The 23858-nt window shown below is 49.9% G+C and overlaps 3 protein-coding genes across 16 annotated transcripts in view; 2 read left to right on the top strand and 1 right to left on the bottom strand.

Annotated features, from left to right (window-relative positions):
• Positions 1-1894, top strand: part of TKFC (triokinase and FMN cyclase) — a 12099-nt gene extending 10205 nt beyond the window's left edge. Inside the window, exons 15-19 of one of the 3 annotated variants that reach the window (XM_024748696.1) lie at positions 305-411; positions 516-619; positions 732-765; positions 869-955; positions 1315-1894. In XM_024748696.1, coding sequence (XP_024604464.1) covers positions 305-411; positions 516-619; positions 732-765; positions 869-955; positions 1315-1476 — 494 coding nt within the window. In that variant the 3' untranslated portion in view covers positions 1477-1894. The remainder of the gene's footprint in view (positions 1-304; positions 412-515; positions 620-731; positions 766-868; positions 956-1314) is intronic. The other 2 variants (XM_024748694.1, XM_024748695.1) reach the window with 2 other exon arrangements.
• Positions 1895-3122: 1228 nt separating this feature from the next.
• CYB561A3 (cytochrome b561 family member A3) lies at positions 3123-14486 on the bottom strand. 6 transcript variants are annotated; one of them, XM_024748700.1, is made up of 7 exons: positions 14326-14486; positions 14118-14175; positions 11947-12054; positions 10229-10427; positions 7241-7449; positions 6431-6585; positions 5444-5702 (listed from the first exon to the last, which is right to left on the bottom strand). In XM_024748700.1, the coding sequence occupies exons 4-7, from the start codon at positions 10410-10412 to the stop codon at positions 5444-5446; spliced, it is 807 nt and encodes a 268-aa protein (XP_024604468.1). In that variant the 5' UTR covers positions 10413-10427; positions 11947-12054; positions 14118-14175; positions 14326-14486. The 6 variants fall into 6 exon arrangements, with proteins under 6 accessions (XP_024604466.1, XP_024604468.1, XP_024604469.1 ...); XM_024748698.1 differs by lacking the exons at positions 11947-12054; positions 14118-14175; positions 14326-14486 and adding exons at positions 3123-4526; positions 10504-10835 and having other exon boundaries at positions 5546-5702; XM_024748701.1 differs by lacking the exon at positions 14118-14175 and having other exon boundaries at positions 14326-14471.
• A 429-nt stretch (positions 14487-14915) lies between these two features.
• Positions 14916-20914, top strand: TMEM138 (transmembrane protein 138). 7 transcript variants are annotated; one of them, XR_003003677.1, is made up of 6 exons: positions 14978-15044; positions 16581-16845; positions 17917-18088; positions 19378-19453; positions 19726-19931; positions 20029-20914. XR_003003677.1 is itself a non-coding variant. In XM_024748705.1 (5 exons), the coding sequence occupies exons 2-5, from the start codon at positions 16718-16720 to the stop codon at positions 19836-19838; spliced, it is 489 nt and encodes a 162-aa protein (XP_024604473.1). In that variant the 5' UTR covers positions 14916-15044; positions 16578-16717; the 3' UTR covers positions 19839-20914. The 7 variants fall into 7 exon arrangements, 6 of the variants coding, with proteins under 6 accessions (XP_024604473.1, XP_024604476.1, XP_024604471.1 ...); XM_024748705.1 differs by having other exon boundaries at positions 14916-15044; positions 16578-16845; positions 19726-20914; XM_024748708.1 differs by having other exon boundaries at positions 14932-15044; positions 16760-16845; positions 19726-20914.
• The last annotated feature ends 2944 nt before the right edge of the window (positions 20915-23858 follow it).

Genomic DNA, 23858 nt, shown 5'->3' with positions numbered 1-23858 from the left:
AAAAAACCAAAAAAAAGAAAAAAAAAAAAAAAAAAAAAAAAAAAAAAAAAAAAGAAGCAGGAACGCGAGGAAGCATCATCACCTGCTGGGTGACCGTCGAGGTCCCTGTCCCTGACCTGTTCCCAGCCCTCTCCAGACTGCAGCGGGATATAGAGGGAGCCTGGGAGTCTCTTCATGTTGGTTCCCTCAGCCCCTCCCAGCACCCATTCCTTCCGGCTGGCAGCGAGGCCTGGGTACTTGGTTGGAATCCAGGCAGATGGCAGGGTGGGTCTCTGAATTCCTCACCATCCCTCTCTGCCTTCAGCGATTCAGGGGTGGCTGAAGGAGGGCCCACCCCCTGCCAGCCCTGCCCAGCTACTCTCCAAATTGGCCCTCCTGCTACTGGAGAAGATGGGAGGCTCATCCGGGGCGGTGAGTGCCGGCAGCCCCCGGGGGCAGAGGGCTGACATGGATGGGTCCTGGGTTGGCCGAGGCCTGGGCCAGCCCCGTGTGCTCAGCATCCTGGCCCTCCCCAGCTCTATGGCCTTTTCCTGACTGCAGCGGCCCAGCCGCTCAAGGCCAAGACTGACCTTCCAGCCTGGTCCGCTGCCATGGATGCCGGCCTGGAGGCCATGCAGAAGTGAGCCAGGGACCTGGGCCTTAGACGGGGGTGGGCTGGGGGAGGTGGTTGATGCCACCCACCCCCAAAGTGATTCCCTGCGGGGAGCCTCATTTGTTCTCTTCCCTGCCAGGTATGGAAAGGCTGCCCCAGGGGATAGGACTATGGTATGTATCTGGCCCAGCCCTTCCCCCTTTTGAGCGTAGAAGCCCTGAAGGCTACCCTCAGTGGCAGGGCCTGTCCTCAGCCCCTCTCCTTCACCTTGTCCAGCTGGATTCTCTGTGGGCAGCAGGACAGGAGCTCCAAGCCTGGAAGAGCCCAGGGGCTAATCTCCAAATCCTGAGCAAGGCAGTCAAGGTGAGTGAGGCTGGGCCCAGCCACCCAGGGAGGCAGACTGAGAACCACCAGGCTCCCATCTCCATGTGGCCTTGAACAAGTTGACATCCTTTCTGTACCTCAGTTTTCTTCTTTACAAATGGAGGAGAGCACCTGCCTCAGAGGGTTGCTGTGGGACTGAAAAGATATGTAGGGCGCCCACACAGGGTCTGGGACATAGCAGGCCCTGGGTGAATGGTGGCCCCTTGCCTTGCTAGCAGTGTGTGGGATGTGACCTCTCCACCCTGGTGTCAGTGCTGGGACAGAAGGGGCCGGGGTCCATGGCAGGAGGGAAGCCTGGTGGCTGCTTCTTGAACCTGCTCCACACCCCCACCCCTCAGAGTGCGGAAGCCGCCGCCGAGGCCACCAGGAACATGGAAGCTGGAGCTGGACGAGCCAGTTACATCAGCTCTGCGCGCCTGGATCAGCCAGACCCCGGGGCGGTGGCGGCCGCGGCCATTCTCCGTGCTGTCCTGGAGGTCTTGCAGAGCCAGGATGCATGAACGCCTCGCCGGGCCTCAGGGCCTCACTCACTGCTCTGCCCAGCCGCTGCTGTCACTTACTTGTACCTTAGAACTGTCGCCCTCCCACGCCTCTCGCCCTCGGGCCCTGTCTTCTGAGTTCAGTAGGAATTCCTCAACCAGCCTGCAGAATTCCTCCACTGTAGAAACTGCAGGCCCAGAGTGGGTCACTGACCTCTCCCTCTTCAGGGAAGGGGGAGTCCTAGGGTCACCCGGCTCTGCCCCCAGCCAGTTCTGAGCTTCGATGATAAGGCTTTTCCCTAGGTGGCGGCACAACCTTTAACTGGCAACTCTCATTTGGTTTTAAGACTCCCTGTGAAAGGTCTTCTGCTCCTGAACTGAGTGTGAAAAAGCAAGCCAGTAAACCACATTGAAGCAAAAGAGCTGCTGCTTCCTCTAAGGGACCTTTATCCAAGCGTGTGAACAAGTGGGCCCACTACCGCCCCCGACTAAGACCTCACCCCACCACTGAAATGCTCATCTCCCATCTCCTCCTGCCTGAGACCCAAAGGCAGGGTCTGTGCAGCTGGGCCAAGTCCACTGGGATCCCCATTCCTGTGCTTCCCGTGCACACACACCACACCTGATGGGTGTGCTTTTCTCAGCACTAAACTAACAGAATTCACTGATTCTTCAGGAATCAAATGGGCAAGTGGGTCTCCAAAAGGAAAAGAAATCACCATATTCTAAGGCTCAGCGGTAGAACAGAAACTGCCCAGGCCAGCCCATGGGTCTCTCTAGAGCCATCACTGACGGCCCCTGGGAGAGCAGGAGGGGCTGCTGAGTCTACGTGGTGTGTGGTGGAGACCGCACAGCGCACACCTGGCCCATACTTGGCGCAGGGGGGCAGTTAAAGGCACTGGCATGGATTCACTTTAGACATAGATGTGACTTTGAATCCTGGTTCTGCTTCAGACTAGCTACATAAACTCAGGCCTATCGTTTAGCCTCTTAGAATCTGTAAAATCCGAACGGTGCCCACCTCATGGGCACGTGGAAAGGATTCAAATGAACTGGTGAAGATAATGGCCTCAGCAGCCCAGGGGCTTACTCACTGGGAGTTACCAGTATCACGGATACATGCATCCAACTCCTTGAGTCGTCTGCTCTACCACCAGGTGGCCTCAGCTCATCACACTTGGAAGGGGGCCACCCCTTACTTTGCCCAAACTTGGCTGCAGGCTTCCTCAGCCCCGGCTTCCCTTTTTCTGCCCAGGGTCCCCTGTCCATCAGCCACACCACAGGTCCCTGACCACAAGGCACAGTTACCAGTGTGCACAGATGTGCACACCCAGCAGCTGGGAAGGAAACTGGCACCAGACACCTGGGCTGTGGATCCCAACTGCCACTTCCTGGGACAAGTCACTTACCCTTTTTGAGTGTTGTGTTTCAGACTATGAAGTAGGAAACATCTCCTTCCTTGTAAGATAATCAAGTGCTCAAGGGCCATTCACTAGTAAAGACACGCTCACGAACCAGGAGTCACATGTGATCCTAAGAAGACAGTCATGTGGTTCTCTGGTGTCTTCAGGTCTGCCCATTTCCGGGTCTGAGGGTCAGAACTAGCCCGAGGCTTTCGCGAGTTGCCCAGAGCTCACTTAACCACAGTATCATTTCAGCACAGAAGCTTTGATTCTTAAAAACACATTTAATGAAAATCAAGCTTCACAAGTGAAATGCCTACCCATGTGCAAAGAGGGGGAGCTGGTCCTATGACCAAGGTGCCTGGCAGTCATCCCAGTGGCTTCTGAGGGCTTCAGCCACTTGAGAAGTTCTGTCATGGTCCTCCTGCCAGCATCTGGCCACGTGGGGTGGGGGGAACAGTCAGCCTCATGGCTCCTGCCAGGGGGTAAGGCCCACTCGGGACCCCAGGTGTCGCCATGCTGCTTGTCACCTAAGCACAGCAGTATGGAGCCTGGGACCTGGCAGGGCCTGTTTGGAGAAGGCAGTGCCAACACTTAGGAGAGGAGCAAGACGTCACCACAGTCTCGTTGGAAGAGCGGCGGCACACTCTGGCATCACACCCGAGACTGGGTGTGCCACGCACGTAGCTATCGTGGGGGCAAGTGAGGCACTTGGACGCTCAATGAGGAACGCCTCTGGAGGTGGCCTAGCTCCCAGGGCTCTGCTGGGTACAATGCACCATGACTTTGGCCCGTTTCATGGCAAGCTGGAGAGTGAAAATAGCTGAGCAAGTGCCCTGCCGAGAGAGCAAGGTTGAACCTGCCCGGGGACAGGCAGGCAAGCCTGGACCCGATGAGGGAAAGGAAAGGAAGCTCGAGGCACCCCTGCTACTCCTCCGTGGGACAGGCTGTTCTTGGGAGAGCAGGTTACCAGGGCTCATAAGGCTGTCCGACAGCACATCAGTCATAGGGAAGGGCCAGGATCCAGGCCCCAGTTGCAGCAGCAGCTAGAAGGGCACATACAACGCACGCAGACACAATGCAGCGACGGGAAACAACAGCAACGGGCAGCCAGCTCCTCAGCTTCTCCTCTGCAGAAGCAGCTCTGCCATTCTCCCCTGTCCTTCCATCGCGTCACCGTGTTCCCGCCCAGCCTCGTGTCCAGATGGGCTGGATGGAGGTAACGGAGCAGATGAAGCCTGGCCCGGCGCAGCGGCCTAAACTTCAAGGGAAAGCTGAGGAAGCATCGGCTCCCTCACTTTCCACGGTATGGACTGCACTTGATTCCCAGGTCACCTGAGCTCTCGGGGTTCTCTGCCACATCCCTAGGGGTGTGAGGGGAAATGAGCCTGACTTCACGCGAGCAGGAGCGGCGTGAGCAGCCAGGGCAAGGAGGGCCTGGGGTAAACGAACGACCTGAGAAGTCAATGCCAGGAAGAGGTGGAGAAGCCAAAGCCACCGAGGAAAGCATGTGGGCAGCAAGCTGTGGAGAGAGCAGGTCCACCACGGAGACGAGGGGAGACTGGACGAGAGCCCCGGGGAGAGCAGAGCTTCTGAAGGAGTCCAGACCGCACCACCAACCGCTCCTGGCAGCGCCTTCCTTGTTCACTCCCCGCCGTGCAACAGGGCCTGGAAAGACAGGCAGATGCACTCAGGTTAATGGCATAACGTCAAAATGGCCCCTGACCTGTAGGAGTCACGCCAGGCCTGAGATGCTCAGACCCCAACCTGCAAGGCGAGTCCCAGCCCACGCCACCACACCTTTCAGAGAAGCTCCAAAGCCCCTCAGCCAATACACACCCCATCTCACCATGTCCCTCAGGTGCCTGCGTGGCCAAGAACAGGCAAAACGTGCTGCAAGCACTCAAACCGTCACCAAGCACCCGCTAGATATGCTCCCGTCCCACTAGATGAGCCCTAAAGCTGAAGAAGTGTAGATACGCTCCCATCCCACTAGATGAACCCTAAAGCCGAAGAAGTATAGATAAGCTCCCATCCCACTAGATGAGCCCTAAAGCCGAAGAAGTATAGATACGCTCCCATCCCACTAGATGAACCCTAAAGCCGAAGAAGTATAGATACGCTCCCATCCCACTAGATGAACCCTAAAGCCGAAGAAGTACGCTCCCATCTCACTAGATGAACCCTAAAGCCGAAGAAGTATAGATAAGCTCCCATCCCACTAGATGAACCCTAAAGCCGAAGAAGTACGCTCCCATCCCACTAGATGAGCCCTAAAGCTGAAGAAGTATAGATACGCTCCCATCCCACTAGATGAACCCTAAAGCCGAAGAAGGAGAAATTACCGTACACCCCTCATTACGCGCAAGCCCGTCCTTGGAGAAGACAAGGCTACACTTCCCCTCGTGAAACCACAGCAATCTGGGGAGGGGAGTAACCCCCACCCTCTCCCAGCGGACAGGCCCCCAGGAGCCTGAGCCCGAGCAGCTGCGCTTGCTGCAACGGCCAGGAGGTGCTGGGCTGCCACTGGTGCGCCCCGTCAGCCAGCGTAACCCCACCTTCAAGCACCTTGGTTTCCCACCACGTTACTGGGTTGGTCTTCCCGGCAAAGCCCAAGTCTTTACTGGGTGACCCTTCCCTAGACCCGGCCCTACCCCAACCTGGAATGGGAGACCAAAACCCCATACCTGTCTTTCGGCCTGCATCCCCAGCTCTGGGCGTTTCCAAGACGAAGCCAGCAGGATATAGAGCACCAGCAGCCCGAAGACCACCACCAGCATCCCAGAGCAGTTGGCAAAGACAGCCTCACTGGGCAGGCTGGAGTACGAGTTGGTGCCATTTTTCCTGAGGATGACAGAACAATGTGGGCGCTCAAGAAACTTTTCTACCTGTTTTTGCCCAATGTGAGACTCAGTGCCACTAACAGAGGATAAGAAAAGCTTCCCAGGACCTGCTGTGACCTGGAATATTAACATACTTTCCAAGTCTCTGCCATGACAAGTGTCTGCAGAATGCTTTTTCCCTGTGAGGAAGCTAAAGCTCCCAGACGTGAAATGAACTTTTCCAGTTACATAACTAGGAAATGGCACAGCCAAGATCTATACCCAGGTCTGACCTCAAATCTTGTTTGCTTTTCACTGCACCCCCACTACTTCAAAGAACGGAGAATGGGAGTGGTTAGGCATGCAGCCTCTAGTCCTAACACAAAGCTCCGCCACTTACTGGCTGTGTGCCCTTAGGTGCATTACTAAACCTCTCTGTGCCTCTGTTCCCTAATGTATAAGTGGCAATGACAACAAATGTTGTAGGGCAGTTAGAGGATTAAATTTAAGATGTTTAGAATAGTTTCTGCCACAGAGTAGGTTCTAAATCGCTTTGATGCTGGGTATTTGCTGACCAGTGTACCAATCTCAGCCTAAAGAAAGACCGATTCCATTAACCTTCCAGATCAGGAACGAGCCCCATCCCAAAAGCTTCCCTCCCTTGGATGGGTCCTATGATCATCGAGTGCATCTTCTGAAGACCCTGTTCCTTCCCCTCCACCTTAGAGTTGGGGGCGCCGTCCCACTCACAGACTGGAGAAAAGCTTCTCGTTAATGCCGGAAATGACAGATGCAATGGCCAGAGAGAGAACGGAGGCTCCAAAGAAGACGTGGAAGGGTTTAAGGAGGCTGCGCAGCTGCACGGACGCCCAGGGCAGCAGGAAGACCGCAAAGCCCAAGAACCACTGTGGACACAGGAAGTACTTGATTGTACTGTGTGTGACCAAAGGCACGCCAGGTCATCCCACTCACCAGTGCCTCCTACCCATCAGTGAACCCTTGCCCTTATCTCCCAGCTCAAACCTCCCACCAGGCATTGCCCCAGCACCACACCTAGCCTCCTCACTGGGGTCTGTTTGTCTTACACAAAGGAATGTAGGAATGTTACCTACATGAAATGCTTAGCTATCCCCAGTCTCCTGCAAACCCAGCCATCCTTGTTTGTCTCTGCTTCCTTCCTGTCCTGGCTCACAAAACACATTTGTACAGGGCTGACATCAGAATACGGATACTACTTCTAGAATTGCTTATAGTTCACAGAAAGGGGGGAGAGAAGAGGGCAGAAAAGATGATTTAGAGTCAGTGTGGTGCGTGCTGTGACAGAGTTAGCTTAGAGCGCTCCAGCACCACAGGTGGGCCGTGTGAGGGGTAAGAGCTGGAACAGGGTGAATTCGGGAACCACCAATCTCCCACAGCCCTTCAAACTGCCGATTCTACAGGATGTGCCCTGCAAGGCCATCTCCAGGCAGTAAGCAGAAGGGATATTTGGTGCTGATGCAAGTGAAGCCCCAACGCGAGCTGGCAGCTGTGGGAATCCAAAGGAGAACAGAGAGTACCCACCTGACAGGCGAAGAGGAAGACGGTGGTGATGCCCAGCCAGCTGTGCAGGGAGTAGAGATTGGGGATCTTTCTATGGCTGTGAAAGTCAAAGACGGCATGCAGCCCCAGTACAGTCAGGATGAAGGCCAGCAGGTGCATGGCTGCGTGGCCGAATTTCCAGGGCAGCTTGGGCCCTACCCACGACTGGGGCAGGCGGTAGACCAGTGATGCTGTAGGAGAGAGAGCAGTCCCTGGGCTCGGCCTCTTCCCCTGTGCTCACCCGTGCATTAGGGGAATTACCCTGACGTGATCCCAGACAGCCTCCCAACAAAATAAGGAAATGCTAGGACATCAGTATCAACTCCTCAGCATCTTCCATCCTTGCATCATTTCTGGTATAGCCATCAACCATGAAGCGGGGAGACAAGGACCATGACAAAAGGGAGGAGCCGGAAGAGGGACAAGCTAGGAGTCTGGGATCAGCAGATACGAACTACTCTACGTAAAATAAACAGTGTGTCCCTACTGCAGAGCACAGGGAGCCATATTCAGTATCTTGTAATAAGCTATACTGGAAAGAAATCTGAAAATATATACATATATATGTGTATATACATATACACACACACACACACACACATATATATATATATCTGAATCACTTTGCTGTACACCAGAAAACACAACTCTGTAAATCAACTATACTTCAATTTAAGAAAGGGAGGGGTGGGTAGAACAGGTTTCATGGACTTGCCATTCTGTCATAACAATAATAAATGCCACTTGTATGCAGTTTTACAGGTTGAAAAGCAACGTCACATCCATTATTTCATCTAACTGAATGAATTCTCACAACTGAAGTGAGTTGTCGAGGACACAGGCTTTAAGGTTAGATAACCGAGGTCCAGATCCAGGTTCTTCCTCTCAGCTATTTGGCATATTCCTAAATCTCAGTTTCCTCATCTGTAAAATAGAGGCAACAACAGAGCCTCACAAGCGTCCCGTAAGAACAAAAGTGGGAGGATGTATCCAAAGTGCACGGGGTAAGCTGCTATTATCAACATCATTATTCCCATTTTACAAGTGGCGAAAATGAGACTCACCTGGGCCCCAAGGCCTGCCTCTGAATGCACGGGGCAAGGATGGGTCTGGCAGGAGTAAGGGGACCCCTCAGGTACGGCCCCGACTGTGCCACGGAGGCTCCAGGCCCCGCTCCCTAGAGCAAGGGCTGGCAGGCTGCCGCGCACAGGCCAGGTGCAGCCAGCTGCCGATTTTCGTGAATAAAGTGTTTTAACTCCATATGGCTAAACGTCATTTATTGAAAAGAACATCTTGTCCCACAGCTCTGCAGAGCCACCTTTCCTCACTTGTCTATTCACTTATCACTACCACACTTTTTTTTTAATTGGAATACAGTTGATTTACAATGTTGTATTAGTTCCAGGTGTACAGCGAAGTGAGTCAGTTATACATTTATATACATCCACTCTTTTTTAGATTCTTTTCCCATATAGGCCATTACAGAGTATTGAGCAAAGTTCCCTGTGCTATACAGTAGGTCCCACGCTGTCTTAATTACAGTAGCTTTATAATAAACCTGAATAGACGGGAGAGTAAGCCCTCCAACTTTGCTCTTTTTCAAAACCACCTTGACTAATCTTGGCCCTTTGCATTTCAAGATAATTCAGTCTGATTGTCAATTTTCACAAAAATAAGCACTGAGACCTTGGGGTTGAAATTAACCTACAAAACGATTTCAGGAGAATTTACATCTTTACAACGTTTAGTCTTCCAATCCACTTACACAGTAGTATATCCCTCCATTTATTTAGGGCTTCTTTAATTTCAATACAGTTTTATATTTTTCTCTGTAGAAACATTATATGGCTTTTGTCAGATTTATGCCTAGGTAATTAATGCTTATGGATGCTATTATCAAATTATATTTGATATTAAATAATAATTAACATAATTAATAATAATCAAATAACATTAATTTTAAAATTTGTACTTATTTTTTCCGTTTTATTGAGATATAACTGACATACAGCACTGCATAAGTTTGTGTAGAACATAATGGTCTGCCTTACATACATCATGGAATGATTACCACAATAAGTTTAGTGAACATCCATCTTCTGATATAGATACAAAATTTTAAAAATAGACAAAAACTTTTTTCTTGTGATGACAACTCTTTGATTTACTCTCTTAACAGCTTTCATATATAACATACAGCAGGGTTAACTGTGTTTATCATGTTGTACATTGCATCCCTAGTACTTATTTATCTTAAAACTGGAGGTTGGTACCTTTTGACTGCCTTCATCCAATTCCCCCTCCCCCCACCCCTGGTAACCATAAATCTGCTGTCTTTTACTATGAGTTTGTTTGTTTTTGGAGTATAATTGACCTACAGCACTATGTTACTTCCTGTTACAAAACACAGTCATTCAATATTTCTGTACATTTCAAAATGATCCCCATGATAGGTCTAGCTATGATCATCACCATACAAAGATATTACATAATTACTGGCCACATTCCCTACACTGTACCTGTGCTTCATTTGTTTTGCAGCTGGAAGTCCATACCTCTTGCTCTCCCTCACCTATTTCTCTCCCCACCCCCACCACTATAAATAAAGTTTTATCAGAACACAGCTACACGTTTCCGTGTTGTCTCTGGCTGCTCTCACAACACAGTAGCAGAGCTGAGTAGGTGCAACATAGATCATAGGGCTTGCAAAGCCTAAACTATTTACTGTCTGGCCTTTAACAGAAAAAGTTCGCCAGCCCCCGTCCAAGAGTATCCATGCAGCTACCCTTCTCAGATGCTCCCGTTCGCACGACTTCTTCCTCCACATGACACCTGGGCCCAAAAACAGCCCAGCCCACCCCACCCCTATAGCCCTGAACCCGACAGTAACGAAGGCCAGGATGGAGAGGGACGGCGCTGCCCTGTACGAGCCCGGGCCACACCATGTCTCCTCTGCTGACCTGTACTCACCAGCACTGTAGAACACCACCATGCCCGTAACCATGAGCACCGGGTGCCAGTTGAACATGAGCACGGTGCCATCCCAGGCAAAGCCACCTTGCCAGTACCATATCCAATAGATGGTGGAGAGGATGCACATCGAGCCCAGGGAGCACAGCGCCAAGACGGACAGATAAAACCATCCCACAGCCATTCCGATCAAGCACTCCTAGAGAAAGCGGAAAGCACACGTCCCTGTTGGCTCAGGCGCACCCCACACGCAGGCTAAAGGAGGTAACACTGACCTTGCTCTTGGCCGGAAGGGTGGTTCCCCTGCTATCAGCCTGGGCACTGTCCCATGAAGCCTTGACGGCTGGGTGAACCCAATCTCTGGTTACGAACAGTGAGTGAGGCCCCGCCCCAGCACCTGGCAGCATACGGCGCAGCCAGCCTGGGCCTAGGGCTGGCCCTGGAGAGAGGCCTCCCCCGCTGCGGCTCGACGCCAAGGCTCTAGATCCAGGGCCCTAGGATGCGCCTCCCCTCACAGGACCAGAAGGTAAAGAATTATAACCCCACTCCCCATGAAAAGAAAGGACAGAAATCAAAATCCAGGCGAGATCACACAAATGCCCAGGGCTTCAGTTCTAACGTAAGGAGGCAAAACTCACAATCTTCACACTACCATTAGGCCACTTGAGAGAGAGTGCTATAGGATCCCACTTCTGCAGCAAAGTTCTTCCCCAGACTGTGACCTCTATGGGCTAATCCTCCCATTGGGAGGTAACGTGGGGTCTTCAGAGTCCCCATTCGCCACACCTTTAATTGAGCAAAAGCCCCCAGCTGTCTCCAGACCTGAAACTTCTGCTTTCTCTTCTCTGGGGAAAGTCCAGAGGAGAAAAGAGGAAGCAAGAACTCGTGATCTAGAAAGCAAGAGTTTATCTTGAGGGTCCCACGTGTACCTGATAAACTCAGAAACCAACCCTGGTTTCAGGCATGGTGAATGCCTAGCCCCCTAAGCAGCTGCTCTGAAATTTTATTTATTTATTTTTGGCTGTTTTGGGTCTTCGTTTCTGTGCGGGGGCTTTCTCCAGTTACGGCAAGCGGGGGCCACTCTTCATCACGGTGCGCGGGCCTCTTACTATCGCGGCCTCTCCAGAGGCACAGGCTCAGTGGTTGTGGCTCACAGGCCCAGTTGCTCCGCAGCATGTGGGATCTTCCCAGACCAGGGCTCGAACCCGTGTCCCCCGCACTGGCAGGCAGATTCTCAACCACTGCGCCACCAGGGAAACCCAGCAGCTGCTCTTAAAAGCCAGGCAGGGCTTCCCTGGTGGCGCAGTGGTTGAGAGTCCGCCTGCAGATGCAGGGGACGCAGGTTCGTGCCCCGGTCCGGGAAGATCCCACATGCCGCGGAGCGGCTGGGCCCGTAAGTCATGGCCGCTGAGCCTGCGCATCTGGAGCCTGTGCTCCGCAACGGGAGAGGCCACAGCAGTGAGAGGCCCGCCTACAGCAAAAAAAAAAAAAAAGCCAGGCAAGTGGGCGTGAGTTGGCAGGCAGTCTGCAAAGCCACAGGACACCCCTGCTTTCAGCATGGGCACAGCTCTCAAGGCAGGCACACTGCCCCGTGGACTCAGGCCAAGAAGCTGACACAGTGGCTTCCTGCAGTTGAGGTCCCTCAATCTGAACCAGCTAACAGAGAAGAGGCCCCTAAAATCAAGAACTCCCAAGGAGATAAAACACTTGACCCTCACCTTTATACCTAGTGGCAGGCTGACAGAGTGGTGGCCTGGACTCCAATTCTTATGCTCTGAGGCTCCTTAAGCAACTCACTTAACATTTGTAGGACTCAGTCTTCTCATCTGAAAGAAAGCCATGGCAATAGGATATAACTTACTGAAAGGCAGCTACGAGCAGACACCACACCAGAACTTTACACACATGATCCCATCTACTCATCTTCACAACCCCATGTGGAGTTATCCCCATTTTATAGATGAGGAAACTAAGGCTCAGACAGACTAAATAGGACCCAGTAAGTGGGCAGGGAGTTTCAAACCCTTGTCTATTCGGTTTCAAAGCCCATGTTTTTAATTTGACCACAGGTTGTCAGAGAGTCGAGAAAATGTATGTAAGGACATCGTGAGAGGACAGTATTATCATTTTCTTAGTATTGTTACAGCATTTCATCCTAACGACTAACAAAAACCTCAAGCTCATGGCCCCCATGGCTGCCCAGGCCTCTCAGTGGCCCCAATTCCATGTCGTGCCAGCTCTCTCCATGCCAGGTGTCTACCTAACTACAAACAGATGCTAAGCTCTCGCAAAGAGATCCAAGGTGGCAGTAATCTCTGAGAAAGTAAGATCTGAGGTCTGGGGGAAAAAATAAGCTTCCAGGAGGCTGGAGAGAGAAAACCATGCCACCTGATTTCTGGAAGCTTTCTACCTTAGCTACTGAGCTCAGAGATTTGCTACCCAGCCTCAAGAGTTATCCCCTTAGTTCCTGTAAGGGCAGTAGAAGTTTCAGGTCACCAGAGGTTCAATCATCCCCCCAGTGAAGTGTCAGCACAAAGGAGCTCTTGGTCAGCAGGCTCCATCCACTGAATAATATCTACTTTTTTTTCCCCCTCCCTTTGTAAGAGGAAAAAAGAAAATATAATCCAAAAGGGACCACATCTACGCCCCTAGAAGAGGTCCTGGATTACTGCTCTGGGACAGACTTGGAAAAGACAATGGGGACACTTCCCTAACAGATGGCTGGAATGTTTTACCAACAGTACACAGACAAGCCCTCCCTCTGCTCAAAATAGAGAGCAAAAGGAGAGAAAAAGAAAGAATGCAGTGAAAATTGCAATCCAAATGCTAAGAATATCCTCTCATTTATTCCAAGAGAACAGGATGTGCTAAGATTTCAGGATGTGCCCACCAGTCCTATTCTGCCCTCACTTGTAGAGACGCATTCTAAGACAAAAGTCGGCAAACTCCTGTAAAGGGCCAGAATGGTAAATATTTTAGATTTTGCAGGCCATACGGTTTGTCACAACTATGTCATCAACTCTGCTGATGTACTGCAAGAGCAATCATAAATAATACCTTCACAGATGAACATGAGCTATGTTCAGAAAAACTTTATTTATGGACAAAGAAATTTCAGTTTTTATATCATTTCCACATGTCACAAAATATCATTTTCTTTTTTTTTTTTCAATCATTGAAAAACGTAAAAGCCATTTAGGCCAGCCAGATTTGGCCTGTGGGTCATGTTTGTTGACCCCGATCTAAGGCGTCTACTCTCCAACCTAATATACTTCTCAATCCCATAGCAAAAAGGATTCTCCCAGGCTGCACTAAAACAGATCAGGCCCTGGTGTAGGAAACGGGTATATCCTACTTGGCCCTAGCCTTAGGAAAAGGCTCTATTCCAAACCCATTCACAATTATTTAGAAGTGCAAATAGATGAAGGAACAGGAAGTCTGTTTGTTGCTCCACTTCTCAGATGAATGGTGCGGGCTTCAGGAATCCTGAGAACCAGATTTAGGGCTCAAGTCCTGAACTCTTATCTTACGGATCAAAAATATTCGGGCCCAAAGAAGGAAAGTGACTTGGCCACGGTGAGTGGGCGAGCTGGTACAAGGCTCCAGGTTCACTCCCCCTGTGCTCCAAGGACTCCTCACTTCCAAACGCAGCTTCGTAGTCAGAGACTCAGGAGTGAGGGGCCCTAAATTCCACTCAGGAGGTAGATAAGCAAGGCCCTCCTTAGCACCTGCGTGATTACAGTCCCGCCCTTCGTACTGCCTCTGGTCGGCCTCAGGTGTCCAGAGTAGGTTTCCAGGAACCCGGGGACCGATCCCTGACTCCTCCGCCGGGACCAAGATCCCTTGGTCCCAGCTAACCTTGGGTGCAAATTAAGGCAAGGGGCTCCACCTGCTGACTGCGACTTCCGAAGAGCTTCTGTGCTTTCCAAAGAGCTTCCTTCCACCACCTGTGTAAGTAAGGGCACAGAGAACGATGTCCATTTCGTAAAAGAGAAAACTGAGGCCGAGCGAGGGGTCGCGACAGCGCGAAGCGAGGCAGTAGGAGAGCCAGCACTCGAACCCAGGTCCCTGAACTCCCAGCCCGGGATCTTTCTCACCCCCGAACCACAGTGGAACGCAGGGGTGCTGGGGTCTCCGAGACCCGCCTCTTGCCACCCGGCGCCGGACCGGCAGTTCCCGAGGCTCCTGGGAGATGGAGTGTGAGACTCTCAGGAACGCCTTCTATCACCAGTCACAGCCGCTCTACAGCCAACTGGCGGGGCCGCTCTGTCACCTTATAGGCTTGTAGCACTTCCGGTCGCGCGCGCTTTCCCGCGCGCGGCCACCTGGGAAATGAAGTCCAGAGCCGCGGGGTGGCCGTCAGACAAGGGGCTGACACTAACTCCAGTTCCTCCACGGGCGTTTCTTCCCCAAGCCCGGGCTTCCAGGGACCAGGAACGCCGTCACGGATCGGTCCTGTCCCTCACCCCCACCCCCACCCCCTCGATTCCGTGGAAGCGGAAATGTTCGGGCCGACGCGAAGCCTCTGGCCAGGGGCTGGCCCTCGGCAAGGCCGAACGCGGGGTAGGCGGGAGGCCTTGGCCCGCAGCTGGGAGCCCTGGAACAGGGCGCAGCGACGTTGAGAGAGGGGCGGGCCCAGGAATGCGGGGGCCCAAACATGGCGACCGAGCGGGCCAAAGAGCGGGGAGAAAAAGCCGAGGACAAGCGGGTAGCACGGCGCAGACGGAGCCGCGTCACCCATCTACTTCCGGAATTTAAAACCGGTTTCCGGAAACCAGGACGGTGTCCCCGTGACAACCGACGTTGGGCCTTCTAGGTGAGAACGCTGAGGCGGAGTGGGTAAAGTGGCCAGAAGTCGGAATTTTGTTAATTGCTTTGGTTTTGGTTTTTTGCTAAGGCAAGCCCTATTTTAAAGTGGATTAGGAAGGGTGAGGAAAATTACTCAGGGGACAGAGAGAACGCGGCAGACGGCGGTGGACAAACTGCGAAGACCGCTTCATTACCTTGGGAATCACCGCTGCCCTAACCTGACGTGATGGTCATCCTTCCCGTAGAGATGGCGGTGGGCGGCTCTATATAACGGATCCTCACAGCAGCCTTCTGTGGTGGCCTGTGAAGTAGTAGTTAAGAGCACAGGCTTTGTTTTCACACCTAGTTGTGAATCCTGGCTCTGCTCACCTGCAACACGGAGGAACGACTTGAACTCTGACCCTGTGTCCTTGCCTGTAGAATGAGGATAATTCTTGCCCACCTTGCAGAGTAGTTGAGAGGATTAAAGGAAATTGTCTTGGTTGACAAATGTATCATGGTGTCGGTATGTAGCTGGTAGCTATCGATATTATTTGATGAATAAGGAGACTCGGTTCAGAGAAAAGCACCTTCGTACATCCACTAAAGTGGGACTTCTCCATCAGGTGAGGCGGACGAGGTTCCGCAGCTTCGCAGAGCCTCTGTGTAAAGTGGGGTAATAAGCGTAAGGACTGCTGCTTCTCAGGATGGGTGTAGGATTAAATAAGGAAATGAATATGAAGAGTTTGTAAACTGTAACATTTTACCGATATGAATTTAATCGTTCTGTAACACTTGGAAGCATTTTGAAATTTGTTCATAGATTTGATCCAGCTGGAGGGGGTCACAGGACACCCCCAAAGCAGCTTCTGGGTCTTGGAATAAATGAAAAGAAAAGCCCAGCTCCCTTTACCTGGTGCCACTGTGTTGCTACCATAATCGTAAACGTTAGGAGAGCACTATTTCCTCTCCCACCTAGTTACATATAAACCTGTCAGTTATGTAAGAGGCAGCTTTGTACGGCAGTTAAGAGCACAGACTCTGGACCAAGACTGCTTAGATCTGAATGCTAGCTCTGCCACTTATTAGCAATGTGAACTTGGACAAATTATTTTACCTCCCTGGGCCTCGATTGTCCCCTCTGTAAAATGGGGAGAGTAATAGTGTGTCTTCTCCCTCAAGGGTTATTGAGAGATTTAAGTGATGTGGGCGCTTTGAATTGTAAGCGATATTGTAAGTGACATGCAAAGGTTTTGCTGCTGCGGTTAGTAATAGGTTAGTATTGTTGCATGACCAGACAGTCACTGTGTGTAGCATCCCTAGATTCCTTTGGACGCAAAAGTGTTTAGAAAGAGCTCGACATCTACAGGGTTCCAGCCATGGAAAAAGGTTTGAGGGTGAGGGTCCCTGGAAGGAGTGACTAGTTGGGTTTTTTCTGTTGTTGTTGGTTTTGTTCGTTGATGTATCCCAAGCACCTAGAATGGTGCCTGGTACATAATAAGTCCTCGGTGAATATGTATTAATGAATTTTTACCCTTTTTTTTTTTTTTTTTTGCATCAGTAGGCCCTTGTCTGAGAGCAAGGGAAACAGCTCTGATTCTGAGGAACTATAGCTTCTCCCTCAGTGCCTGGGAGAGTACTAGGACTGCTTTCTGGGAACTGTGGAATGTGCCCTTGGGGGCCCAAGATAGCAGAAGGAAGATGCTCCAGACCAGTAACTATAGCCTGGTGCTCTCCCTGCAGTTCCTGCTGCTGTCCTATGACCTCTTTGTCAATTCCTTCTCGGAGCTACTCCGAATGGCTCCCGTCATACAGCTGGTGCTCTTCATGTAAGTTCAGTGGGTGGGACAGCTCAACCCAAGCAGTCTGAAGTCCCTGACAATCATAATTTAGCATTTTAAAGTTATTAATAGAGAAATATCAGGGAGAATAAAATTGCACTTTGTCCTGGGGGTACTCCATGGTCCATAGACATGTCATGGTCCATAGACATGGGCCTGTTTTGGTATACTTCCTCTAACAAGGGTTTGGGACACAGGGAGCAGTGCACATTGAAAATGAGGGCCAGATTGCTGACACTGTCATTTTCTCTATCTTCGAGTAGAAATACTGTCTTACAGTGCCATGAAAGAGGGTTACAAAATGTCAAGTAGGGCTTCCCTGGTGGCACAGTTGTTGAGAGTCCGCCTGCCGATGCAGGGGACGCGGGTTCGTGCCCCGGTCCGGGAAGATCCCACATGCCGCGGAGCGGCTGGGCCCGTGAGCCATGGCCGCTGAGCCTGCGCGTCCGGAGCCTGTGCTCCACAACGGGAGAGGCCACAATAGTGAGAGGTCCGCGTACCGCAAAAAAAAAAAAAAAAAAAAAGGTAATTTCAAATAGTAATAAATGTTATACAATGGATATAAAGTACCTGGGGTGGGGAGGTAAAGGCTACTTTAGGTAGTGGGGTGAAAGAAAAGTCTTTTTGAAGAGGGGACATTTGCACTGAGACGTGAATGGCACTAAGGCAGCCAGGCGTGCACAGATGAGGGAAAGTGCATTGCTGTCTTGCTAGAGGAAAACGTCTGACAGGACCAGGTTATGTGACAGACAGGGCTGGCATTTTCTGGATACAGGGAGGAAACTAGCTGCTTCTCACAGGTGCCTGGGAGCTTTGTTGAGTGGGGAGTGCCAGCAGGAAAGCCTTGTCCATAGACTGCCACTCAACTGATGGGGCCAGTGGGTAGTTTTAGCTTCGTGTCATTTGGGGTCCAAAACCCAAACTACCTCTGGGGGGGTTTCAGAGGACTATATATAACGAGGAAGGACAGACTCCATGGTGTCCCTTAGGACTCGGGGCTGGCTCTTGGGTCCTCCCCAGGCCTCCATTTGGCCGTCCTTTTGTTTTCTGTGTCTGCAGCATCCAGGATATTGCAGTCCTCTTCAACATCATCATCATTTTCCTCATGTTCTTCAACACCTTCGTCTTCCAGGCTGGCCTCGTCAACCTCCTCTTCCATAAGTTCAAAGGGACCATCATCCTGACAGCTGTGTACTTCACCCTCAGCATCTCCCTTCATGTCTGGGTCATGGTAAGAGTGAGGCTCTGAATCCTTAAAGGGCTAGGAATGTTTTTCTGTGGGAACCCAGAATCTCTGGATGTTTATATCTCACAGAGTCCTTGATAAGAAACAGATGAAATGAATGTGGTCCAGCCTAAAGCTAGACACATGAGAATTTCATAAGGCACTTTTATCTAACCTTATATGTTGAAGAACAGCCTTATCCAAGAGTCCAGGGACACTTCTGGAACATTCAATTCACTTTTGCCCCAAAAGGCCTGCCAGGGCTAAAACAGGAAGTTGAATCTGTTTCATCGTTAGCTGGTTGGTACAGCATATTCTTAGGCATCAGTGTCCCACGGGAAATAGGCAGGAGTGCCGCTGGCCCTTCAGTGCTGCATGCCGTCTGATGCATCCCCATCACTTCCACTAGGAAAACCGACCCCCAAGATGCCTCCCTTTGGTTCTAACATAGGCCTCAGAGCAGATCTAGTTTTCATGGTTTCGGATTTGTTTTTTTGTTGTTGTTGTTTTGGCCACGTGGTGTGGCTTGGTGGGATCTTAGTTCCCTGAGCAGGGATTGAACCCCTGCCCCCTGCAGTGGAAGCACGGAGTCCTAACCACTGGACCGCCAGGGAATTCCCTCAGATTTCTTCTGCTTCACAAATTCTTCCATCCCTTTGGGTATTTCATGTGCTTCTCATGTACTCATTTTATGGAACATATTAAAACCTCAGGGTTCTCTAGTCATTTCTTTACTAAATGTGCCTTCTCAGACCAAACGTCCCGTTAGGTTGCCCTTGTGATTCCACAGAGAGAACTAGAGCTCACAGGGAAGAAGCAGAGCAGTGCCGAAATCTCAAGGTGCTTCCCGGAGAGGATTGTCTCTGCTCTGGTTCCTGGAGCCAAAATAGTCCTGGCTTTGTACTGTGAAGCTGTTAATCTGATTAAACCCTGAGTGTACCAAGCCTTTATCTGACAGGAACTGAGCCTGAGATTTCCAAGGCAAGACAGTGACCATGCTGAACTCCTGAGATGATGTGTATCATTTCTCCTCGGCAAAGGCTACGGGATGAAATGGAATAAATGGCTTAGTTCCAACTTCCTCCCTCAGAGTTACAAGAATTTTCCCTCTGTAGCAAAAAAAAAAGGGAACTTGAGGTTCCTTTGAAAAGCACTCCTCGGGCTTGTGGAAAGAAAGAACGGGGGTGCATTAGCCTGACATTAAACCAGGTGGCATCTCTGCAGCTAACCAAGTTGGAGATGCGAGGGCCTCATCTGGCCGTTCACATTTCTCTGTGTACTCATATCTCCTTTAGAACTTACGCTGGAAAAACTCCAACCACTTTGTCTGGACGGATGGACTTCAAACGTTATTTGTATTCCAGAGGCTAGGTAAGGACCAGAGCATCCTCAGGCCTCACTTTGGTCCCACCGGTGGCTCTGACAGCCAGGGCCTTGATCCTGGCTTCCCAGCCCATCACAGGCAGCGTGGGATGAGCGGGACAGCCACACCAAGAACAGGAGAGACCACTGCCCTCTGCCCTTTCTGGGAGTCACTGGGAAATCATGAAGCAGGGCCCCTCAGCCTCGTCCGGTTATGTTCTTACCCTGAAACAAATACTCAGGAGCATCCCTGAGGCTTCTCTTCTGTTTATTATCCACAGCGGCAGTCTTATACTGTTACTTCTACAAACAGACGGCTGTGAGACTGGGCGACCCTCGCTTCTATCAGGACTCCTCATGGCTGCGCAAGGAGTTCATGCAAGTCCAAAGGTGACCACTTCTACAAACAGACGGCTGTGAGACTGGGTGATCCTCGCTTCTATCAGGACTCCTCATGGCTGCGCAAGGAGTTCATGCAAGTCCAAAGGTGACCACTTCTACAAACAGACGGCTGTGAGACTGGGTGATCCTCGCTTCTATCAGGACTCCTCATGGCTGCGCAAGGAGTTCATGCAAGTCCAAAGGTGACCACTTCTTGTCACACTGATGGATGCCTTTCCTTCCTGACAGAAGCCACATTTGGGGCTCTGCAGAGGGCATGGTCAGCCCTGTGCACTAGGAAGCAGCTTGACATTTCTAGGACAGGCCCAGGCCAGTTGTGTTCAGCAGTTGAGAAGGAAGATCCTCCCTCTAGCAAATGAAAGTGTTCCCTAATACAGACTCCCGTACATCATCCCTTCACGGCCTCCTGCTGCAGTTCTGCCCCCTTTCCTTTCCTGTTCTCTACCCCTCTTCCTCACAGAGGGCTCTGTGGCTTTATCCTGGGGAAACTTTCCACTGAGCCCAGTAGAGGAGAAACTCCCAGCCCCTGTTCCGTTTGCACTACACACTGATGACTGAAGGATGCGAAGAGTGACTTTTCTGGGCTCCTGACTGATCACACCTCAGGCATTTAGATTTTATACCCAAGGTACTTTTTCTACATTTTATAAATAGGAAGTAAATTCTTTACCATAAATGATGGAGTCTCTGCCTCGCTAGATCTCTTCGTGGTTAAGAGACATGCCAAGTCCTAGCCTTAGCATCTACTCGGTCCAGTGGCAGATTGAACCACAGAGCAAATACGGATATTTACTGAATCCCACTGTGAGGACAAGATGAAATTCAGGATGTAATTTGATGCCCCACCCCCATCCCTGGAGTTCCAGACTTCTGTGTTTTATTCAGTCCCTCCCCCTGTCAGAGCCCTAAATTGCCTTCAGAAGAGTAAAAAGGTTCCCTAGACTCTTGGCAAAAGAAAAGTTTGTGTGCCCATAGTATCAGTTTTCTACTGCCAGAATAATGTTGTGTAACAGACCCAGCACCAAACTTCAGTGGCATATAACAATAAACAGTTCCGTGGCTCTTGAGTCTTGAGGTTCAGCTGATCTGTCTGGGTTTGGGTAATTTTTGCTGGGCTTGCACATGTGTCTGTGGTCAGCTGTGGGTCAGCCAGGCAGGTGTGATGATCTTGAGATCCTTGATTCTTGGCTAACTTAGGCTGGCCTCAGCTGGAATGACTCTGCTTCACATGACTTATCCTCCAGCAGACTTGCCTGGGTCTGTTTATAGACAGTGGCAGGGGAGCAGGAGAACAAGCCCTAGGGTGCAATCCCATTTCAGGCCTCTACTTGTATTGTGTCTCCAGACTCCCATAGGTCAAAGCAAGTCATGTGACTGAGCCCAGTGTCTGGGAAAGTGCTACAAAGTTTCCTGGCAAAAGACATGGATACAAAAAAAAAAAGGACATGGATACAGAGAGGGCCATTAATTCAGTCAGTCTACCCACCCACCCAGAAAGTTGCTCTGTGAAACTCATTATTTGGAGATACTCTAGCCCAGGAGTTAGCAAACTTTCTGTAAAAGGCCAAATAGTAAATATTTTAGATTTTGAGGGCTGTGTGGCCTCTGTTGCAATTACTCAACTCCGACATTTTGTAGCATGAAAGCAGCCAGAGATGATACATAAATGAATGACCTATGTCACAAAATATTTTTCTTTTGGTTTTTTTTTCAACCATGTGAAAATGTAAATTTAATCTTAACTTGAGGACCGTATAAAACAGGCTAGATTTGCCCCCAGGCCATAGTATGCTGACCCCTGGTTTAGAAGGCTAGAATGAAGTTCTGGGGAAAGAGACTAGTTGATCAGCCATGCTGTCCAGATTTATCAGATATTTTTTTCAAAAGGTACAGTGTTCAAAGAAAATACCTAAGATCCCATATCCTATAATTGGAAGAAGCAATCTAAAACGTCCTAACAAAGCTACTGTCTATACTTACTATACCTTCATCTGTACAAAAAAATGACAATAGCCCAATTTTTAAAATATTTTCATAAAAGCTCTTAATAGGAATATTATAATCCCCTTTGTTCATCACAGTCCCTGAAAGGCAATTTTCTACGTCCCAAAAGGAATCAGGGCTAGGCCGTTCCCTGTAGTGTGCAGCTAGTGGGTACAAGCAAATGCCTGTTTCCTCACTCACGGTATAAATGGAACTTTGTGGCCCTAGGAGTCTCGGGGCAGGGGTGGTGTTCCTTCCTCCCTCCTCCCTCCCTCTCTTCCTTTCTTTCTTTTCCTTAATAGTTAATACATTCATGTGATACAAAATTCAAGTTATAAAAAGTTTTATGCAGTTATTCTTCCCACGGCTATATCTCAACCACCGAGTTCCTTCTCCCTCCCCTCCTTGACAATCTGCATTTATTTAACATACCTCTTATAGACAACAGAACATTTCAGAAACATTTTTACAAAAGGAAAAAATTGCCATATCCAACCCCAGTTATTTATTTCAAATCTTTGACAGCATGTATTCATATTTTATACACAGTTGTGATTATGGGGAGAATAAGCCATAACAGTTTGCTTTTTTTTTTCACTTAGCAGTAGGAATATATTTTTAAGTTGTGATATAAATTGACTGCTTGGGGACAGTCAGTTTTCAAAGATCAGAGGAAGAAAATAAACACTTTAAAAGTGCTTAGAGACTTTTAGTAGCATGGAGTTGCTTCTGGCTGCCCAATGCTCTATTCAAGAACTAGAAAAACCCGATAAAATATAAAAATTGTCTTTATAAAAGGCCTTAGAGAATTGCTGAAGGAAAGAGGATTAAAGGGCCTAAAATTTTGAAGTAGAGCGAATCATAGAGACGTGAGCTGACAGTTTGCAGCACATTTTCCTGTGGGAGCATTTGCTGACTCGGGGTTTGAGCAAGAGGCTGAGAATCCAAGCATGGCCCAGACAAGAGGGTTGCAGCCAGGGACCAGAGAAGCCAGCTGAGCTTAGTGCTCTCGTGACACTGGAGGAGCAAAGCGGGGGACTGGAAGAGCCTTAAAAACAACACATTTTCTGTTCAAGATACTTACCAAATTCTGAAGCTGTGTAGAGCCAGAGGCTATGGAAAGCTAAGCCTCAAACCTCTGAAAAGCAGAATCGAATTTTTGGCACACTTATTGTGCTGGTGATTAGAATTCAGGACCCACCGGGGGAGGGGACTGGTGAACACACAGGGCTTTCAGTTGCAAGCTCAGAGGGGCTCCTTACTAGGAACAAGGTGAAACAGGTAGACTGAGGCTTATCATACTCACAGTGTAGCCACAGACCATGTAGTCCCTGAGTGGATTAAGGTGATCGGCCCCCATTCCATTTGCGTAGCAGAGGAAAGAGTAGAAGAAAAAACATCTAGAGATGCTCTAATTTTTTTATACACAATTTCTGGATCTAATAAAAATTACTAGCAAGTCAAGAGATATTATTTAAAACCAGAGCAAAAGTAGAAAATAGAAACAGGTGAGCCAAATATTGGAGAAAGTTGACAAGGAGTTTAAACTATGATTGATATGCTCAAGAAATAGAGGGAAATATGAAGGAAATAGATTAAATATTTAAACTACACCTAGGGACTTCTAATAATGGCTAAGATGCTTGGGAATGACCCCTCCACAAACAACAACTGTAAAACCTGGACATAATACGAAAAACAGCTACTTGAAGACACTGGAAAATGAAGGGAAGCGGAAAGTCTGGTGGGGAGTCCACACTCGGAAGAGGATTGTGCAGAGAAAGCTCCCTGTTTTTGCTGCTTGTAACTTAGCAGCTGACAAAGTGGTAGGTACAATATGCTGGTGGGAAATCACAGTACGAGTACTGAGCCAGGGCAGCTGAAGCCCCTGGAGGGAAAGACGGGAGTCTCAGAAGGGAAGAGCCAGAGAGGGGGGAATCCCCAAGTTCTGTCTGCCCACATCTCTGCCGAGACTCTGGACCACAAATGTGCCAATCAGACTCAAGGCAGCTCAGCTAAAGACTGAACA

The sequence above is a fragment of the Neophocaena asiaeorientalis genome, unplaced genomic scaffold (genome assembly GCF_003031525.2).
Source record: "Neophocaena asiaeorientalis asiaeorientalis breed wild unplaced genomic scaffold, Neophocaena_asiaeorientalis_V1.1 scaffold43, whole genome shotgun sequence".
Taxonomy (NCBI): Eukaryota; Metazoa; Chordata; class Mammalia; order Artiodactyla; family Phocoenidae; genus Neophocaena; species Neophocaena asiaeorientalis.
Note: the sequence above shows the minus strand (reverse complement) of the source record. Positions and strands in the feature narration are given on the sequence as shown.

Coding starts and splice junctions, on each gene's coding strand:
- CYB561A3 (XM_024748697.1), bottom strand. CDS start 10,635: ATGCTGCCAGGTGCTGGGGCGGGGCCTCACTCACTGTTCGTAACCAGA. Junction 10,428..10,503: donor CCCTTCCGGCCAAGAGCAAG/GTCAGTGTTACC, acceptor CGCTTTCTCTAG/GAGTGCTTGATCGGAATGGC. Junction 5,703..6,430: donor GAGAAGCTTTTCTCCAGTCT/GTGAGTGGGACG, acceptor TGTCATCCTCAG/GAAAAATGGCACCAACTCGT.
- TMEM138 (XM_024748705.1), top strand. CDS start 16,718: ATGCTCCAGACCAGTAACTATAGCCTGGTGCTCTCCCTGCAGTTCCTG. Junction 18,089..19,377: donor CCCTTCATGTCTGGGTCATG/GTAAGAGTGAGG, acceptor TATCTCCTTTAG/AACTTACGCTGGAAAAACTC. Junction 19,454..19,725: donor ATTTGTATTCCAGAGGCTAG/GTAAGGACCAGA, acceptor TATTATCCACAG/CGGCAGTCTTATACTGTTAC.